General features: G+C 40.7%; 1 protein-coding gene across 8 annotated transcripts in view; it reads left to right on the top strand.

Annotated features, from left to right (window-relative positions):
• Positions 1–12,452, top strand: part of kif21a (kinesin family member 21A) — a 48,569-nt gene extending 36,117 nt beyond the window's left edge. For 4 of the 8 annotated variants that reach the window (XM_041038236.1, XM_041038237.1, XM_041038235.1 and 1 more), the window contains 12 exons: positions 544–564; positions 1,340–1,397; positions 1,643–1,697; positions 1,797–1,999; positions 2,657–2,770; positions 6,603–6,739; positions 7,273–7,447; positions 7,773–7,937; positions 8,830–8,947; positions 9,226–9,396; positions 9,769–9,968; positions 10,090–12,452. In XM_041038236.1, coding sequence (XP_040894170.1) covers positions 544–564; positions 1,340–1,397; positions 1,643–1,697; positions 1,797–1,999; positions 2,657–2,770; positions 6,603–6,739; positions 7,273–7,447; positions 7,773–7,937; positions 8,830–8,947; positions 9,226–9,396; positions 9,769–9,968; positions 10,090–10,180 — 1,508 coding nt within the window. In that variant the 3' untranslated portion in view covers positions 10,181–12,452. Of the gene's footprint in view, positions 1–543; positions 565–1,339; positions 1,398–1,642; positions 1,698–1,796; positions 2,000–2,656; positions 2,771–4,294; positions 4,427–6,602; positions 6,740–7,272; positions 7,448–7,741; positions 7,938–8,829; positions 8,948–9,225; positions 9,397–9,768; positions 9,969–10,089 lie in introns of those variants that run through there. The other 4 variants (XM_041038243.1, XM_041038238.1, XM_041038242.1 and 1 more) reach the window with 3 other exon arrangements.
• The last annotated feature ends 3,579 nt before the right edge of the window (positions 12,453–16,031 follow it).

Below are 16,031 nucleotides of genomic sequence, written 5' to 3'. Positions count from 1 at the left end.
GTTGAGGGAGAAGTGGAGATAAGGACCAGAACACAGACCAAGACCCTGGTTTAACTCAGCCCACCTCCTGGAAGCGTCTGTAGTATCACGTCAAGTAAAAGTGGGATTCAGATTTTATTATGATCATGATGATGATGATGATGCTTCTCTTTAATGAGTCAGTCACGTCTTTTCACATGTTAAAAAGCATTTGGCCTTTCAGAAGGTGGACTGGGTTTCTGGTCAGTTGCATGATTGGGCCTTTTGAGATGCTCTTGCCCGTTGCCTTCTGCTGAATAGAGGCTGATTTATTATTATCCAAATGACTTTAATTCCACTGTTTTCATGTGGTAATATGATCGTATTGAACCAAATTTGTAAATTTTTTCTATTTTTACCAGCTTCTGTTCAGTGGGAGGCCTTGTTTACAGTAGATGCACTTTATTTTCTTTTTGTTTCTTTGTAGAATTTCGGGGGACTGTATTTTTGATTTGTGCATTGCCTTTTTTCTGTTCCCCCACGTTTTCTTTTTCTTTTCTTTTTTGTTTCCTTATGTTTTTACAGAGCTAGGTAACATCCCAGCTGGTAAGTGAAATCATATTAGACTCTTATCTGTGTTATGGATGCATGGTTCCTTCCCTTTGCACTTTGAAAACTAACTAAACGTAACATGAACAGGTGCATGAGGTGCAGTGCAACCAGGCTTCCCTCCATCTGTCTGCCGACCCTTCACTTCCCTTCATCTGGACACACTCTTCCTCCTCCTCTTCCTCCCAGCTCACCGTGTGCTACAGCCTCCATGCTTTAGCACCCTGCTAACCCCAGACCCTTCCACAGGAACCATACGACATGGATATTTTAGCTCTGTCAGACCCTGTAGGTCAGCTGACCCTATCTGGAGCAACGGACTAATGATTCCTTACACTCCTCCACCTTGTTGTCTCGTCTCAGGTCTTTTACCTTTGCCTCAACCCGCCCACACATTTCTCTTTATAACCGTCCCCATCTGACCGCTGTCTGACCTCTGACCTCTCACCTTTCTCAGTCCATCTGATCACATTGAGCTCGGTGAGGACCGAGTTTCTGTTTGTCGACAAAACGGCATGGCACTGCGCTGACATCGCCCTCATCTGCTTCCCTTGTTCATCTTCCCTCCATCCAGTCTGAGCAATTATTTTTGATAAGATGAGGAATATTGCTTCGCCCTTAAATGAAATAGAAAAAAAGATAAATGATTTAGTCTTATCCACGGTTCCCTTGATAAGAAACGTCGCAGAAAGTCATTTAGCAGTCATCTCAGTCTTATCAGCCAAGAGGGTATTTTGTAATTCTAATATTATTCATTGATCTCATTTGACAGAAAATGGGGACGATAGCAGCAGTGATGAGTCTGCTCAGAGCCCTTCAGCAGAGGGAACGTAAGTAATGTTCTGATCACCGTATGTTAGGATTATATGTTTTATGTTACAATATTTTACTTTAGCTTATGTAAAGTAAAATATTGTCCGTGTCCTCTTTAATGTCTGTTTCTCGACATGTTAACTCCTGTTATGTTGTGTTTATGTTGTATGATGTGCTATGTTGTTATATGCCCTGTGCTTTTTTACAGAAGTAGTTGTATATTCTACACATACATATAAAAATACTTGTGTGTTCCTTCCAGCACTTTAGCATCAGATCTCATGAAAATGTGTGGAGAGACCAAAACAAGGAATAAGGTATTGCACAGTTTATTGTGTTTATTTCTCATTTTCCACATAAACAATTACTTCAGCAATTTTTTCTTGACCTAATTTGCATGTCCCTGTGTTGTGCAGGCTCGTAGGAGGACCACCACACAGATGGAGCTGCTGTACGCAAACTCTGACTCTGCCCCCGACGCGCCCACTGCAGACTTCTCCAGTCCGATGCTGCCCTTAGCTGAAACACCAGATGGGGGCGGAGACATGGACACGTCAGGCTCATCAGTCAGGGACTACACAGCTCTCTCCCCCGGCTTTTCCTCTAAAATGGGCAGCATGTAAGTCCAGGCCCGGCGCGCTTTGCTAACACATTAATTGCTACTTTCCACGCTGCCAGCATGCTTGATGTTGCCGCTACATCCTCTGCTTTATTTAAATTTCTTTCACATTATTCATGAGCCTCCTTTAATCAAATGGCCATACCTTCCTCCAGCTGATGGGTTCTTAGAGATAAAAGCATGTAAAGAGGAACAAATATTAACATGTGTGTGGCTTCTTTGTTACTGTCCTCTGCATAAACAGCCTTTCTAATTCCTTTTTACAGCTGACTTACACACTGAAAGCAAAGATACTAACCCGACCGCTCTAACTGGTTTATGAAAGGCCACCCTTCAAACCATAGTCTACATTGAGTTATGTGAAATAAAAAAAAAAACCTATCAGCAGATAGAGTAGTGGATTATAATGTAGAGTAGCAGAAAACCTACACAGTATCCTCAGTAGTTAAACATGAGCTTGGCGAAGAACCACCACTGTTTTGGGACTTTAAATATCAGGTAACTGTTTCTGTGTGTACTGCATGCTCGTCTCCCAGTTGTTCACATTATTTAATGTTTGTTTTACATCCTTCCATTGTTTTATTATTATTTCTGTATACTGTCTCTGTGTTGTTTGTGGATACATTTTTGAAACTGAATGCTCAGTTCTGGCTTCAGAACTTCGTCAGGGGTGGAAAAACGAGCTCCGGAGCCTTCCCCGCTCTCTCGCAGGAAGACCTATGACAAGGCGCACGCAGCGGCTGACAGGGCAAAGGTCAAGGAGATTAAACAGTAAGAGCTTGCTGCCGACATTGTGGCTGCAAAGCCGAGAAAAGCGATATAACTTCAACTCTACTAATACTTCCTCTCTCGGTTTCCTGCTTTGGAGAAGCATGTGATCTCACCTAAATCAAAAACGCTCTGTGCCTGGTGCGATAACCTTTGACCTGCCAAGTTCTATGCTGAATTTAAAGCCATATTTTTCCTGCTGAACTTGAATATAATGGCTCCTCTTTGAGCCATAATGGTGATAATTATTGCTTTCTCGTATCACTCCTGGTACTTTTGACTCAAATTCAGTGTTCAACTTGCTGATCAGTCCTTCTGCTGCTGGTCCACGATGAAAGACATTTTACTTCCTGAGGAAATCACTGTCCTTTCCCTTTCTCTGTCTAACGAATACGTTTTTGTGATTGAGGGAGAATGTCCTGAGTGAACTGTTCTTAGAAAACTGGCTTTATATCTGCTGAAAAACGATCATGAAATGACAGCTTGTATTTACAGAATATGTAGTCGTAGATGACTTTATACAGTTGATGAACAAATCTTGTTTTAGTGTTAATTATACTTTTGAGTAAAGATTACTCAATAACTCTTAATATTTGAGTTATTTTTAAGTTTTGTTGGCATGATGTGCACACGTTTACTACTGTGCTTTTGTGCCGACCTGAATCGTGCATGGCCAGTGTGAGTGCATGTGGTCAATATGAGTACAAAATATCGCTGCATTCATGTCATATGGCAAAGCCAGTTTATGCAAGAGAAGGAAATAACATGTTGCTCCAATTATATCCTATGTGTTTTGACTACTAGGCTACAGGACAGAATAAAACCTTAAGGCTACAACATGGCATTCACTCTGCCACCAGCCTCAGGCTAAACATGACATGTTTAATGGATAAGAATCGATTCAGTCTTCTTCTGTCTGATTTTCAGTGAGCATAATAACGTCACACAAGCTTGGCTATTGTTAACTGAATGATTTAAGCTGCTGTACTTTGATAGTTCCAGATATTTTTCTCTTGTTGCGGTGGAAAGCCTCCAAAACAAATGCTGGAGCTTGAAACATTAAAAGAGATGCTGGACAGATTGTTAAGCCCTTCGGTTTGTAATTTGGGCTGTATTAATAAAGTTGACTTGAGCTGACTTAGTTCTGAAACCAGGCTACAAAATCCTAGGGACATGCTTAGACTAAACTAAATTATTGTAAAATGTACAAAGAAATGTTTTTGTGAAGTTTCCTCTTACTGGACATGTTTTGACAGAATAAAACTGGTTTGAATTTTCCAAACTGGTAAACCTGGTAAACCACACTGAGCGAGACACCTCAGTAATGTCATCTGAGTTTGAACACGTGAAGACTTCACTGTCAAGCTGTCCTGACAGTTGCTCCCGTATGACGTGAATGCAGCATATGCGTCTCCCGTCTGTCTTCATGCAGTCCTCCCACACTTCTGCCAGCAGTGTGTAAACAGCTTAGCACACACTTTAATTATTCTGAAGCTTAATTGGCAGCCCTACTGTCTTCCTTCACAGCCCAGTCATCAGGAACCTGAAGAGCAGCCCACCACTTCCTCTCTCCCCTACCGCTCGTCCCGGTAACCACATCGGCGCGTTTAGCCGTATGACAGGGTATCTGGGCCGTACTGCATGTGTCCTGCAGGATAAGTAAGAACCAGAGATAAGTAAAATTGACACCAGCTTGCCAGGGAATCAGATTAGAGCTGGGGAGAGATGCAAGGGATGAGCAGAGGCATTGCACTCCAAAATCTGCCAGTCAAATCTGACCAATGTCTTATTTCTAAAGTTACAGTATATATATATAGTATGATATATAAACTAAGTTACCTGAAGTGCACACTGAACCAAGTAGACCCTACAAGTGTCCTAAGACCATGTTAGTGGTAGTGCACAGCTGAATGCATATTGTTACTGATATTTTTCAAAGCGTACCATTGCTGTGATTTTCCACCTTCTGTGCAGCCACTATATAGCAATCATTTCAGCTGTCATGAACATAATGGAAAATCTATTTAAACAGATTTGTTGGTGACAGGTAATCATGGTAAACAATTAATTTCTTTTATTTTCTTTCTTTTTTTTTTTTTTTTTTTTTTTTTTTTTTTTTTTTTTTTTGGTCAGTTGCATTGTTGTTATGAGGAAGCATTGTCTTTCGGGTATTTAGAAGTCAGGAGGCATTCATTTTTAATCCTAGACAGAGCTAAATATATTATGATTTGATAAGGAAGTGTTTTCAAATCTCCTCTTACTGCGGCTGTGTTCAAAATCACTCCCGTTAACTTGTAGTCATTATTTTCTGCATATAATAAAGACCCAATAGTTTGCTCTGTATATTAATACATTGAAATTTCAGGCACTTCATGATCATTCTGAATATTTTCAAATAGTAATTTACATATATACCAAATTTAAAGAATTTCCTCGTGCTATTATCAGTAAAATGTACTGTAAATGCCATGGACACTGCTACTATTGTATTGAATTGGTGAGGGCACTACAGCTCTGGCCTGAAAGCAGTGGCTGCACAGAAGGTAGAAAATGTTTACAGCCAAGGCTCAATAAACCACTGGTATGGTCCTTTATTATGTACTACTGTCAGACTGAACTTACATGATTATTGTTTGGTACATAGGCTCAAACTAGAATTAGCTCTTCTTGAAGTTAATAAATAATGATTAGGAAAAAATTAAGGAACTCAATAAGTAGCTGATAGCAGGTAGTTAGTGTTTTAATCAGCTCTCAGGTACATTGGATGCTCTCTTCCACTCCAGGATGGATGGATGCCTCCACCTGTCTTCCAACCACATCCTCCGCTCTGTTTCACCTCTCTCCGACCCACCCAAGTACAACCTTTTTTAGTTTTTTTATTTGTCAAACGGTCGTGTAAGAGTTCACCTTTGGTGTACGGGGCAGAGGTGAATCTGAAGCACAGATGCACATGGTGTGGACTCCACCCTTTCGGAAAAAAGCAGTTCATCAGACTGTCTGGTAACCAGAGCCTCCCAGGGCTTTCATCCCTCACCGCTGTGGGGTCCTTGTGCGAGAACCACACACAACCAGTTAATGTGGTTAAAAACAATGAATGGATATGGATGGTGACAATGAACCCAAACAGTCTAATCTTGTTAAGCTTATAACTGCTATCGGGTCTGAACCCTCACTAATCCTCTCTATTCATTAGTCTTATTTCATTTCAGCGGAGCTTTTATTTTTCACAGCACAGGCCTTTTAAACCTCATTCATCCACAACACCTGAATATCGACGTCTGGATCTGTGGTACACCACCAGGTCATCCTGCCGCTCCACTGATACTGATAGAGACAACCATAGAGTAGTGATTGTACAATTACACTATCAGATGCCCATTTGTCAACACGACCAGCCAATTATTGATCGATCTGGATTCCTGAGATGGGATTGAACTTGTGGCCCCTGGTGATCCAGAACTGCTGCTTGCCAACGATTGTCTGTCTCTGTCTCCTTGAGTGTTTTTTTTTAAATCTATTATGTGCTGGAAAAAAGCAGATATAGGGATATTTTTGGTTTCGTGGCTTTTCTTCTCTTCAGCACAATAAGACTGACTCTATTCATAGCTGTCTCCTCTTTTCTTTTTTTTTCTTTTTTTTTTTTTAAAGGGACTGTTCTTATTGTCATGTCACTCTATTTTTGATTTGCAGCATCAAGTTACTCAGCCACGAGAGCTGCATGCTGTGCATGACTCTGGTTGTGTGGGTGTGAATAACATCGGTGCTGCACTTAGATTATTAGACAAGGTTATGTCTACGCTGCACCTGTTGATAATGATATATGTGTGTTTTCCAGGGGCGTCATTAACCCCGTGCCACTGACCAAGAGCAGTCGGTCAGCGACGTTACAGTGTGTCCACGTGGCAGAGGGACACAGTAAGGCTGTTCTCTGTGTCGATTGCACTGATGACCTTCTCTTCACTGGATCCAAAGGTTAATACCCACGATCCTCCCACTCTCCGTCCTTCCTTCACCTCCTTCCCTGTAATTCTTTTCTCTCTCTCTCTCTCTCTCTCTCTCTCTCTCTCTCTCTCTCTCTCTCTCTCTCTCATCACTATTCCTTGCATGTCTCCTTGTTACAGCACTGGTAATTTATTACACTGTGACATCCTGTTATATTACAGCAAATAAAACCTGACAGGGATTAATTAAGATTGTCATATGCACAGTATGTGGATAAATGAGGTGTTGAAATAAAATGACATTGCACATACAGTAAACCTCTTATGGTGAAGGAGCTTTTAAACATAATAAACTGAGCAAACATTTATCCCCATAGAGCTGCTTAGTTTTAACAACTAAATTAACTACTCTTTCTGTGTGGTTTTGTTATAATGGAGAACATGTTGTACACCATGCTATTGTCTGTTGCTCCAGTTTTGACGTCCTCTTCTGAGCATGTTGCTTTTATTTCTAATAATATAATAAATGATAATGGAGATGACAGAGCGTGTGTCCTCCTGCAGACCGGACCTGTAAGGTGTGGAACCTGGTGACGGGTCAGGAGATAATGTCCCTTTCTGGTCACCCCAACAACGTGGTGTCAGTCCGCTACAGCTCCAGTTTGGTCTTCACCGTCTCAACCTCCTATATCAAAGTCTGGGACATCCGGGACTCGGCCAAGTGCATCCGAACGCTAACGTGAGTGCGACTGTCTCAGTGGATTGTAGGCTGCAGTCGGAGATGCTAAACAGGACGCACAGGTTTACTTTTGAGGGATTCAATGAACTCCTTACAGTAGGAGCTTGATTATTTTATGCTTTATTTACTTTTTATGTACCTAATTCCTAATTGCTTTAAATTAAAATACCCACAGTTCGTCATTGTGGTTCCAAGCTTTAAGTCCAAGGCTCAACACTACATCTGTTATGTCGTGAGATTGTGTTGACGTGGCTGACATTGATGTGTTTTTTCTGAACTCTTGATCTGATGCAGTTTCATACATGTTGCATCCATGTGTCTTTAGATCTTCCGGTCAGGTTAACGTTGGGGACGCCTGTGCGGGTAACACCAGCCGAACTGTCACCATCCCAGCAGGAGAGAACCAGATCAACCAGATCGCTCTCAACCCCAACGGGACGATTCTGTACGCCGCCGCCGGAAACTCGGTCAGAGTCTGGGATCTGAGAAGGTAAAATGCATGTTGTCAGGAAGAGTTCACAGAGTAGTAATACATTCTGAACATTCATGTGTTTTGCCTCAGCTGAATGGTTTTATTATTATTTTATCAACTCAAAATGTTTCCTTACAAATGCAGACAAAATGACAAACTGACAAACAAACAAAAAAAGGAAAAATAAATGGAAAAATAACAAACAAAAGGTGATAATAAATAAGATTCATAATAATTGAGTTGTATTATGACACATTTACTTTTCTGTTTCATTTTGTTTGTTTAATGGGACTAAGACATTATTTCTAATTAGTGGGTGTCACTAGAAAGCTGCATTTTTACTGGAGGAAAGCGTCAGTGCAGAGAATTTGTGTATATCTGACGCATTGTGTGTTGACACCCAGACTTCCATGCACCATGCTTGGCTGTCTGTTTATCATTCCCACCATTTCTTCTTCACTTCTCATGACACCTCCACACCATTTTCAGATGCATAACACACGCGCACACACACACACACACCCTGAGTTAATACAAAACCCAATTTCTTTTCACAGCACACTTGGAAGACTCATTTCAGTATGAATAAGTGACAGATATCCAATCCATATCTGTCATCTGTCGCTGCTGTTTGTTTGGATGAATGGCCTCTTTGCTCCTCTTAGAAAATAAAAACAGTTTGGATGATTAGAATAACACAGTCATTTATGATGAGATTGAAACACTGCAAACTTTATTCACAGACTTTGCTTACGCACATGACACATTTGAACATGAGTGGATTATTTATTCAGTAAATGTCTAAGACTGCTGGTGACAAAAACTGTTGTAATTTCATGTATTTAGGTCTCATGTTGTTTCCCCTCCACGGTTGCAGTGGCCCAAATTATTGACATTTTTTCTCTGTCAGATTTGCATCCACTGGGAAACTTACCGGTCACCTCGGTCCAGTGATGTGTCTGACTGTGGATCAGTCCGGAAACAACCAAGACCTGGTGATCACCGGGTCCAAGGACCATTATATTAAGGTGTGATTTCAGTGTGTTTTCCTGTGAGCCCTGGTGAAGAAAGTGTAAATTTATATGCTAAAATCAGACTTTTTTTTTAAGTAAAGCATTCAGGAATGTAATATAAGGACAAGCTATAGCACACATAATTAACTGAGCCTTCAGTTTAATTAAACTAATAATCTACCTGTAAATAAAGAGCTGCTTAGCTATAAAAGATAAAATTCTCTTTGCTTTCACAACAAAGCATTTTCAGGATACAGATCCCACTTTAACATGTGGTGTCCTTGCTGTTGCAGCTGTTTGATGTGACTGAAGGATCTCTGGGGAGCATCAGCCCTACACACAACTTTGAACCGCCACACTATGATGGTATCGAGTCGCTGGTGGTGCAGGGGGACATCTTCTTCAGCGGCTCCCGAGACAACGGCATCAAGAAGTGGGACCTGGACCGCAAAGACCTGCTGCAGGTACTGGACAAGTCACATGATGCATATACAAATACATCAGACTGAGGAGACTGAGTAGGGATGCTATTAAATATTTAGGTGTTTGGTTTGATGCACAGATTCATGGTTGGGTAAGGTAAGAGGTTTATTTGTGTATCATCTTTCAAGTATAAGGCAATTCAAAATGCTTTAAATAAAGTATGAAAAGGCAATAAAATCAATAAAAGAAACACAAGGCGAGAAGAGAATAAAATAAACTGGAATATAAAAAAGAAACTTAAGTGGAATAAGACAGAGAAAACAGAAGAATAAAAATAGTCTTAAATCTCTGACAACAGATCCACACATTAATTTTACTGTGATTTCGCTCGCATTTGTCCTTCTCTCCATCAGCAAGTCCCAAACGCTCACCGTGACTGGGTGTGTGCGCTGGGCGTCGTCCCAGGCTCCCCGGCCCTGCTCAGCGGCTGCAGAGGTGGGGTGCTCAAGCTGTGGCACACGGACACACTGGGGACCCTGGGGGAGCTCAAGGGTCACGAGAGCCCCATCAACAGCATCTCTACCAACAGCAGCCACCTGTTCACTGCCTCAGAGTGAGTCTCAAACACACACAGAGTCCCTGCTTTGGCCTGGAGTTGCTCTCTGTGTGCACCTGGATTATGACTTCCCTTATTTTTCTCCTGCTTCTTACTCTTCTGTGTTCCTGTCTTTCAGTGACCGGACCGTGAAGATCTGGCGTGCGCGCGGTGGACTGGACAGCACCTTAGAGGCGGTTGACAATGCGGACGAGGTGGCGAGTAACTGAACGCGGCGCCACCTGCAGGAGTCTGGAAGGACATTAACAGCATCCTTTGATGCTGCTGCTTCCCTGCACTTTGACCCCTAACCTCTGAAGCCCAATGCTCACTCCTAAAACACACACCTTCATTGCCATGTAATCTTTACGACTGCACCAAGAGGAAACACTAAAGTAACGTCATCTCAAGACAAACTAACACAATCATTGTTTTGTTAGACTCAGAGGGTCCTGCTAATCAGATTTAGTTCACTGTATTGTTACTGAGTCTTTGCAGCATAATTTTTTCTTCTCTTTTCCGCTGTAGATAGCTCTACACTGTGGATCATGATAAGAACTTGAACTCACAAGACTTTTGTTTAAGAGCTTAACATTCAGAAAATATCTCTGCAGCTCAGCATATAATCAATGCTGTGCCAAGAAACAATACATCTACACACAATTACCCAGGGAAAGGGTCGCAGTGTGCTTTGTTAGATTAGGGAGAAAATAGGAAGTTGAGTGTTTGAGGAAAAAAGGGTGGTAGAGCGAACAGGTTGGTAGCTGGTCTTCACAACCCAGTTCTCCAGTTTCTTGGGATTGTTTCTCTGCACTCGGAGCAGAACCAATGTCCCCCACACTCATTCTCCCCCGATTAACAAAAGTGGCTTTACTGAAAAAGACAAATCACCATTCCCCCTTAACTTCCCTCTCCTGCTTTTGTGCTCCCCTCTTTTCAGTTTCTGCATCCGCTTCAGATCAGCAACCACAATGTTGTGCAACTGGTTTGTCTCTGCACTGCACTGCACTCGTGAACTGAACACACTTCTGAGTTACACACTTCAAGCTAGGGTTTGACATTTTGGGAAATACGCTTGTTTTCTCTCTTGCTGAGAGTTAGATGAGGAGATCACCACCACTCTCATATCTGTCATATCGTATGTTAATGTTAAATGTTAGACTGGAAACATGGGGAAACAGCTAGTCTCTCTCTGTCCAGAGGAAACAAAATCTGTCCACCTGCACCTCTGACGCTCAACTAATTAACATGTTATGTCCTGTTTGTTTAATCCGTACAAAAGTGTAAGTGTAAAGACGACAGTTGTGGTTTTACAGGGACTTTTTCTTTGTCAGCCTCAGTAACTTTCTTTTCCAACTCCATTTTTACTTTTTTAATCATTATACCAACAACATGTAATGACGGTAAATGACCTCTGGAGGTGCTGGTAGACAGATTTTGTAGCCTTTAGCCAGAGCCAGGCTAGCTGTCCACTCCATTTCCATTATAAATGCTAAGCTAAGCTAACTGGCTGCCATCTGTAGCTTCATATTTACTGTTCAGATACGAGAGTGGTACTGATCTTCTCCTCTGTCAGCAAGAAATCAAATAAATGTGTTTCCCAGAACACTGAACTGTTCCTTTAACTCTTGAGCACTTGTGAAAACAGACGTAATCAGTAGGCTATTTGACGTTCACCTAATCCTTCTTAAATATGAGCAGGTTCAGCGTTTGAGGATATTCTACACTTGTTGTCCATGTTTCATCGTATGTAAAAATGTATGTTCACTCTTCACACGTTGCTGTCAAACACTCACAGATCCTAAACTATCGTGGTCGTCTAACTCCCATGCTGCTAAGTCGTGTGCTCACCCTCTTCAACCCTATAAGAGGGCTTCTCGTCGTGGACTCCGGGTGAGGTCCACTCGGTACCGTAGCAATGTGTATGTATATATATGTAATAGTATCTTTTTGGGGGGTTTTTTTGAGAGGAGAGGCCTTCACACTCTGCCTGATTTGTGAGCCTCACCACGTCGACTGACGTCTGTCTCCCAGTTCTGATCCTTGTGGGGCCTTCCTGGAGACACCCGTGGTCTCCCTGATGTAACTGATGTGTCTGTTGCGATTGTGTGCTGTCACTTTTGAATGTTTGGTGAAACAGCAGCTGTAGACATTATTCAAATACATATGTAATGTATGTAAACTATGTATTTAAAATAAAATCTGACTGAATGTTAGCTTTGTGGGACCATCGATCTGAACACAGTCTCACATGAGAGTGCCGAGAGGACCAGAATTGGCAGGAAGACAGAAGAGCAGCATTAATACTGCTTTGGATGGAGCTTTTCCTCCAGTGAGGTGGCAGGTTATGTTTAGTGGCCTACAGTTAGTTTTTTTTTCTTCTTTGTTTTGTTATGCTGTCCCTGTTACACATATCCTGGGCGTTCCCCTCTGGAGTATTAGTAGCCATTCCCGAGTGGCGGACTCTGTAGCGATTCTAATGTCAGATGCCTGGTGAGAATAAACGCCATCTGTCAAAAACAGACAGCTCTGTGTGATTTTTGTAAAAGTCTCATTGCTGCTGTTAATATGTCTGCAGATAAATTAGCATCACAAATATCTACAGTTAAATGTGTCAAATGAATCCATATTGTTCTCAGATTTATCCAGATGCAGATGTGACAGCTTTCCTGTTATCTGTGGTGAAAGTGATCGATTTCTCACACATTCTGAGAAAGATTTCCCCCTTACTCCTTTGGAAAGAAACCTAGATTTTTAATACTGCTACTTCTGTTATCAGTCCAACATATATTACATTGCTGTTCATGGGGATCTCATCGTGTCTCATATGGTTCTCACAAAATGCATTACATTATCTAAAGATGCAAAAATAATCATTTGTGTGCTAAGAACAATCTCCATCTCCACTTTCAGAATAAATTAATGAAAATTGTATTGTTTTTTAATTAAACAACTAGTTTTTGGTGAGCTGTACACCTGAATATTTCAGCCATAGTGTAACATCATGGACAATTAACTCTTAAATCATCATAGTTTATATAGTACAATGAGACTAGGACTCATTTTCCTCTTTGCCTTGATCACACCACGAGTTATTCATTTCTTATATCTTTTTCCTGCACTAACTCTTTATCACTGTCCCCTGAACGTAAAGCTACTTTCTGTAAAGCAGATCATGGTTAAAGAGGGAAGGAAGATTTTGCTGTTAGATGTTTGAGGTGGTGAAAATCGCCCACAAGATGGCAGTAGCAGCACTGCAAGCCTGACAGAGCATGGTTTACAGTAAATAATCCTCAGAGCTGTCAATGTCCAAAAATACTTCTGCTGACATTTTAACAGTAGAATAGCTTTTACTCCTCCACTGATGATCCCCAGATTAACCTGACAGGGGGATGAAAAATGAGCTGTGGGACCCTTTTGATCGCAAAGTAATTTGAAATAGCACAAATCTATTTAGGAATTCGCCACCACGTAAATTTTGGCATCATTATTGTCAATAATCTGCTTTAGTGTTGTATTTCCCAACAAATTAGCAGTGTGAATGAATATGGAACTGTCTGGGGCCTGAATGTTTAACCTGGTAGGAAATTCAGCCTTTCTGACAACATTACTGCAACAGACGGTTACTGTGCACGTTACAGCTTGGTTTAATATAATTACTTAAGCCTTACTGTACTCATATATGTTGCTTTGAAAAGTTGTTTTGAAACTATTTTAACCAATACATTACTTTGGACTGTTGTCCATGACAACTGACAGTAATTATTGATATGATAATTACTATTAATAATTACAGCATTATTCATATGATTATTTATGTAGCATGTAAGTGCCCCCTTGCCTCAGGACAATCAGAAAACACTTCTGACTGCCATATTTACTTTGTTCATTTGCACATAGATGCAATGCTGAAGTGCAGAAATCAAGGGAACTTTGAACTGATGTGAATGTTAGAGCGCTGAGAGTGTGTGAATGTCACTGAGGTTAAGTTGGACTGAACTAGACCCAGAACACTTCAGAAGACTCAACAGTACTTTCTCTTTGTCCCAGAGGAGTGATACAGCTGCAGTATATACTATCAAGTCATCCAGCTGACTTTTCCCACAAACATCACGTGTTCATTGGCCAGTCACCTCTTTCTTTAATGTAAGTCTATTAATCCTCATTAAAAAAACAGCACAAGCAGCTGTTTCTAAAGATGCAGAGATGTGCACATTTTTCCTCCAACCCTGCTGCTGCTGCTGCTCATTGCTGAGCAGATCTCTGCCCCTTGGAGAGAGATTTTGACCTGCCTCAGCATAAACTAGATTTTAAGGACCCTTTTACACTGTAATATCAGCTATGTAATATCAGAACAGAACTTTCCTTAATGTGGCTCTGCTTGTTCAGAAAATCCTAATGATCAGCGATAATGTTTTACTAAAATAACCATGTCACTGTTGTTTTGGAGCTGACAGCCATTCTAGAATAGAATTGAATAGAGTTTTACTGCCATTTGCACAGATACATTACAGTATCTATTCTATTCTATTCTATTCTATTCTACTTGATTCATTGTTCAAATAATTTTTCATGTAAAATCGTAAAGTATCTGATGGTTTCAGCTTCTCAGATGTGAGATTATCCTGCTCTCTCTTGTCCTACATTACAGTAAACTGAATATCTTTGGGTTTCGGGCTGTTGGTTGGACAAAACAAGACATTTGATGACATTATTTTAGGCTCAAGGAAACATTTATGACATATACTCTGAAGTATTTTGAAACAATAACAAAAAATAAAAATATAATTTTATACACATTTCCCCTCATTTTGGATCTTAAAGTTTGTGAAGTAAAGTTTTGTAGGGTTGAATGATGCTTGCCAGCACAACATGAGTTTGTAATAATGTGCTCATCACTGGGTCGGGCAGAGTTGAAGAGGATTATGCAGTTTAGAAGAACTCCATACATCTATCACAGCATGAGTATGTCTCTATATGGCAAATTAAGGGAAGGGGAGATTGAGGAGACAGTAATTAGGAGCAGTCAGAGCTGCTTCACACTGATAATTTGAAATCTATTTGTGGCACTGAGGCATGAATATAATACAATTCTGTCAGTCCAGATACACTGGCAGCTTTTAGCAAAAAACTATTTTACAGTTGAAGGGATTAAACGCAAACCCAAGTCATGCTCATATTTTGATTGAACTCAAACTACTTGGCTCAACTCAATCTTCAGATGCAATATAGAAGAATGAACCTTAAAAAGTGATATATTTGCCACTTCACTCGATCGAAGTGTAATCCTGAAATTATTAATGATTTTTATGACCAACATGAATCTCCAAAGACTTCATATAAAAGCAGAGCAATGGTTGGAAATTACTTGTGAGGAAGTGGAAGCAGTGATGAAACAGCTCTCCAGTAATAAAGCTCATTTATCAGGCAGCTACACCAAGGAGTTTGTAACACCGTACACCGTCTGTAAATCACCGTCACCTTTCTTATTACAAATGATCAAAATCACCACTTCACCTGGATCACTCCCTCTGCTGCTGTAGCAAGCAGCTGAATATTGCACTTTACAGAAGAGGAGCTGAGATGAACTGGACTCATCACATAACCCCATGTTATTGCTCCCAACAGAACTGAAACAGATTCAAACGAGAGTCTACAGCTACAATGTGTTGATGTTTAACAGGGATAGAGTTTATTCACCATCTCAGTTTGATTTGACCTGATGATGGTGCTGGATGGAAAGTTAAAGGGCTTGTAAAAGTTATTACAGTTCATCATAAGTGAAACACAAGTACCTGTAACAAAGTTTGTGGCAATTCAGATGATAGGTGTCCAGAGATTCCACTCAAAACCACAAACGTTAGCCTGCTGATATTGCTGGAGGAAAAGTGAGAGGTTCATCAAAATTAGTAGGACTTATCCTTGGGGTACCATGAATATCTGTACACATTTCATGATGATCAATCCAGAAGCTGTTATGACATTTCTGCAACCAATTGACCAACAAAGTCATCCCTAGAACCAGAACAAGGCTAGCATTGATAAAAATATTAGCCAGCCACTTGTATTACTGTGTATTAC

The sequence above is a fragment of the Toxotes jaculatrix genome, chromosome 5, assembly GCF_017976425.1.
Source record: "Toxotes jaculatrix isolate fToxJac2 chromosome 5, fToxJac2.pri, whole genome shotgun sequence".
NCBI classification, from domain to species: domain Eukaryota; kingdom Metazoa; phylum Chordata; class Actinopteri; family Toxotidae; genus Toxotes; species Toxotes jaculatrix.
Note: the sequence above shows the minus strand (reverse complement) of the source record. Positions and strands in the feature narration are given on the sequence as shown.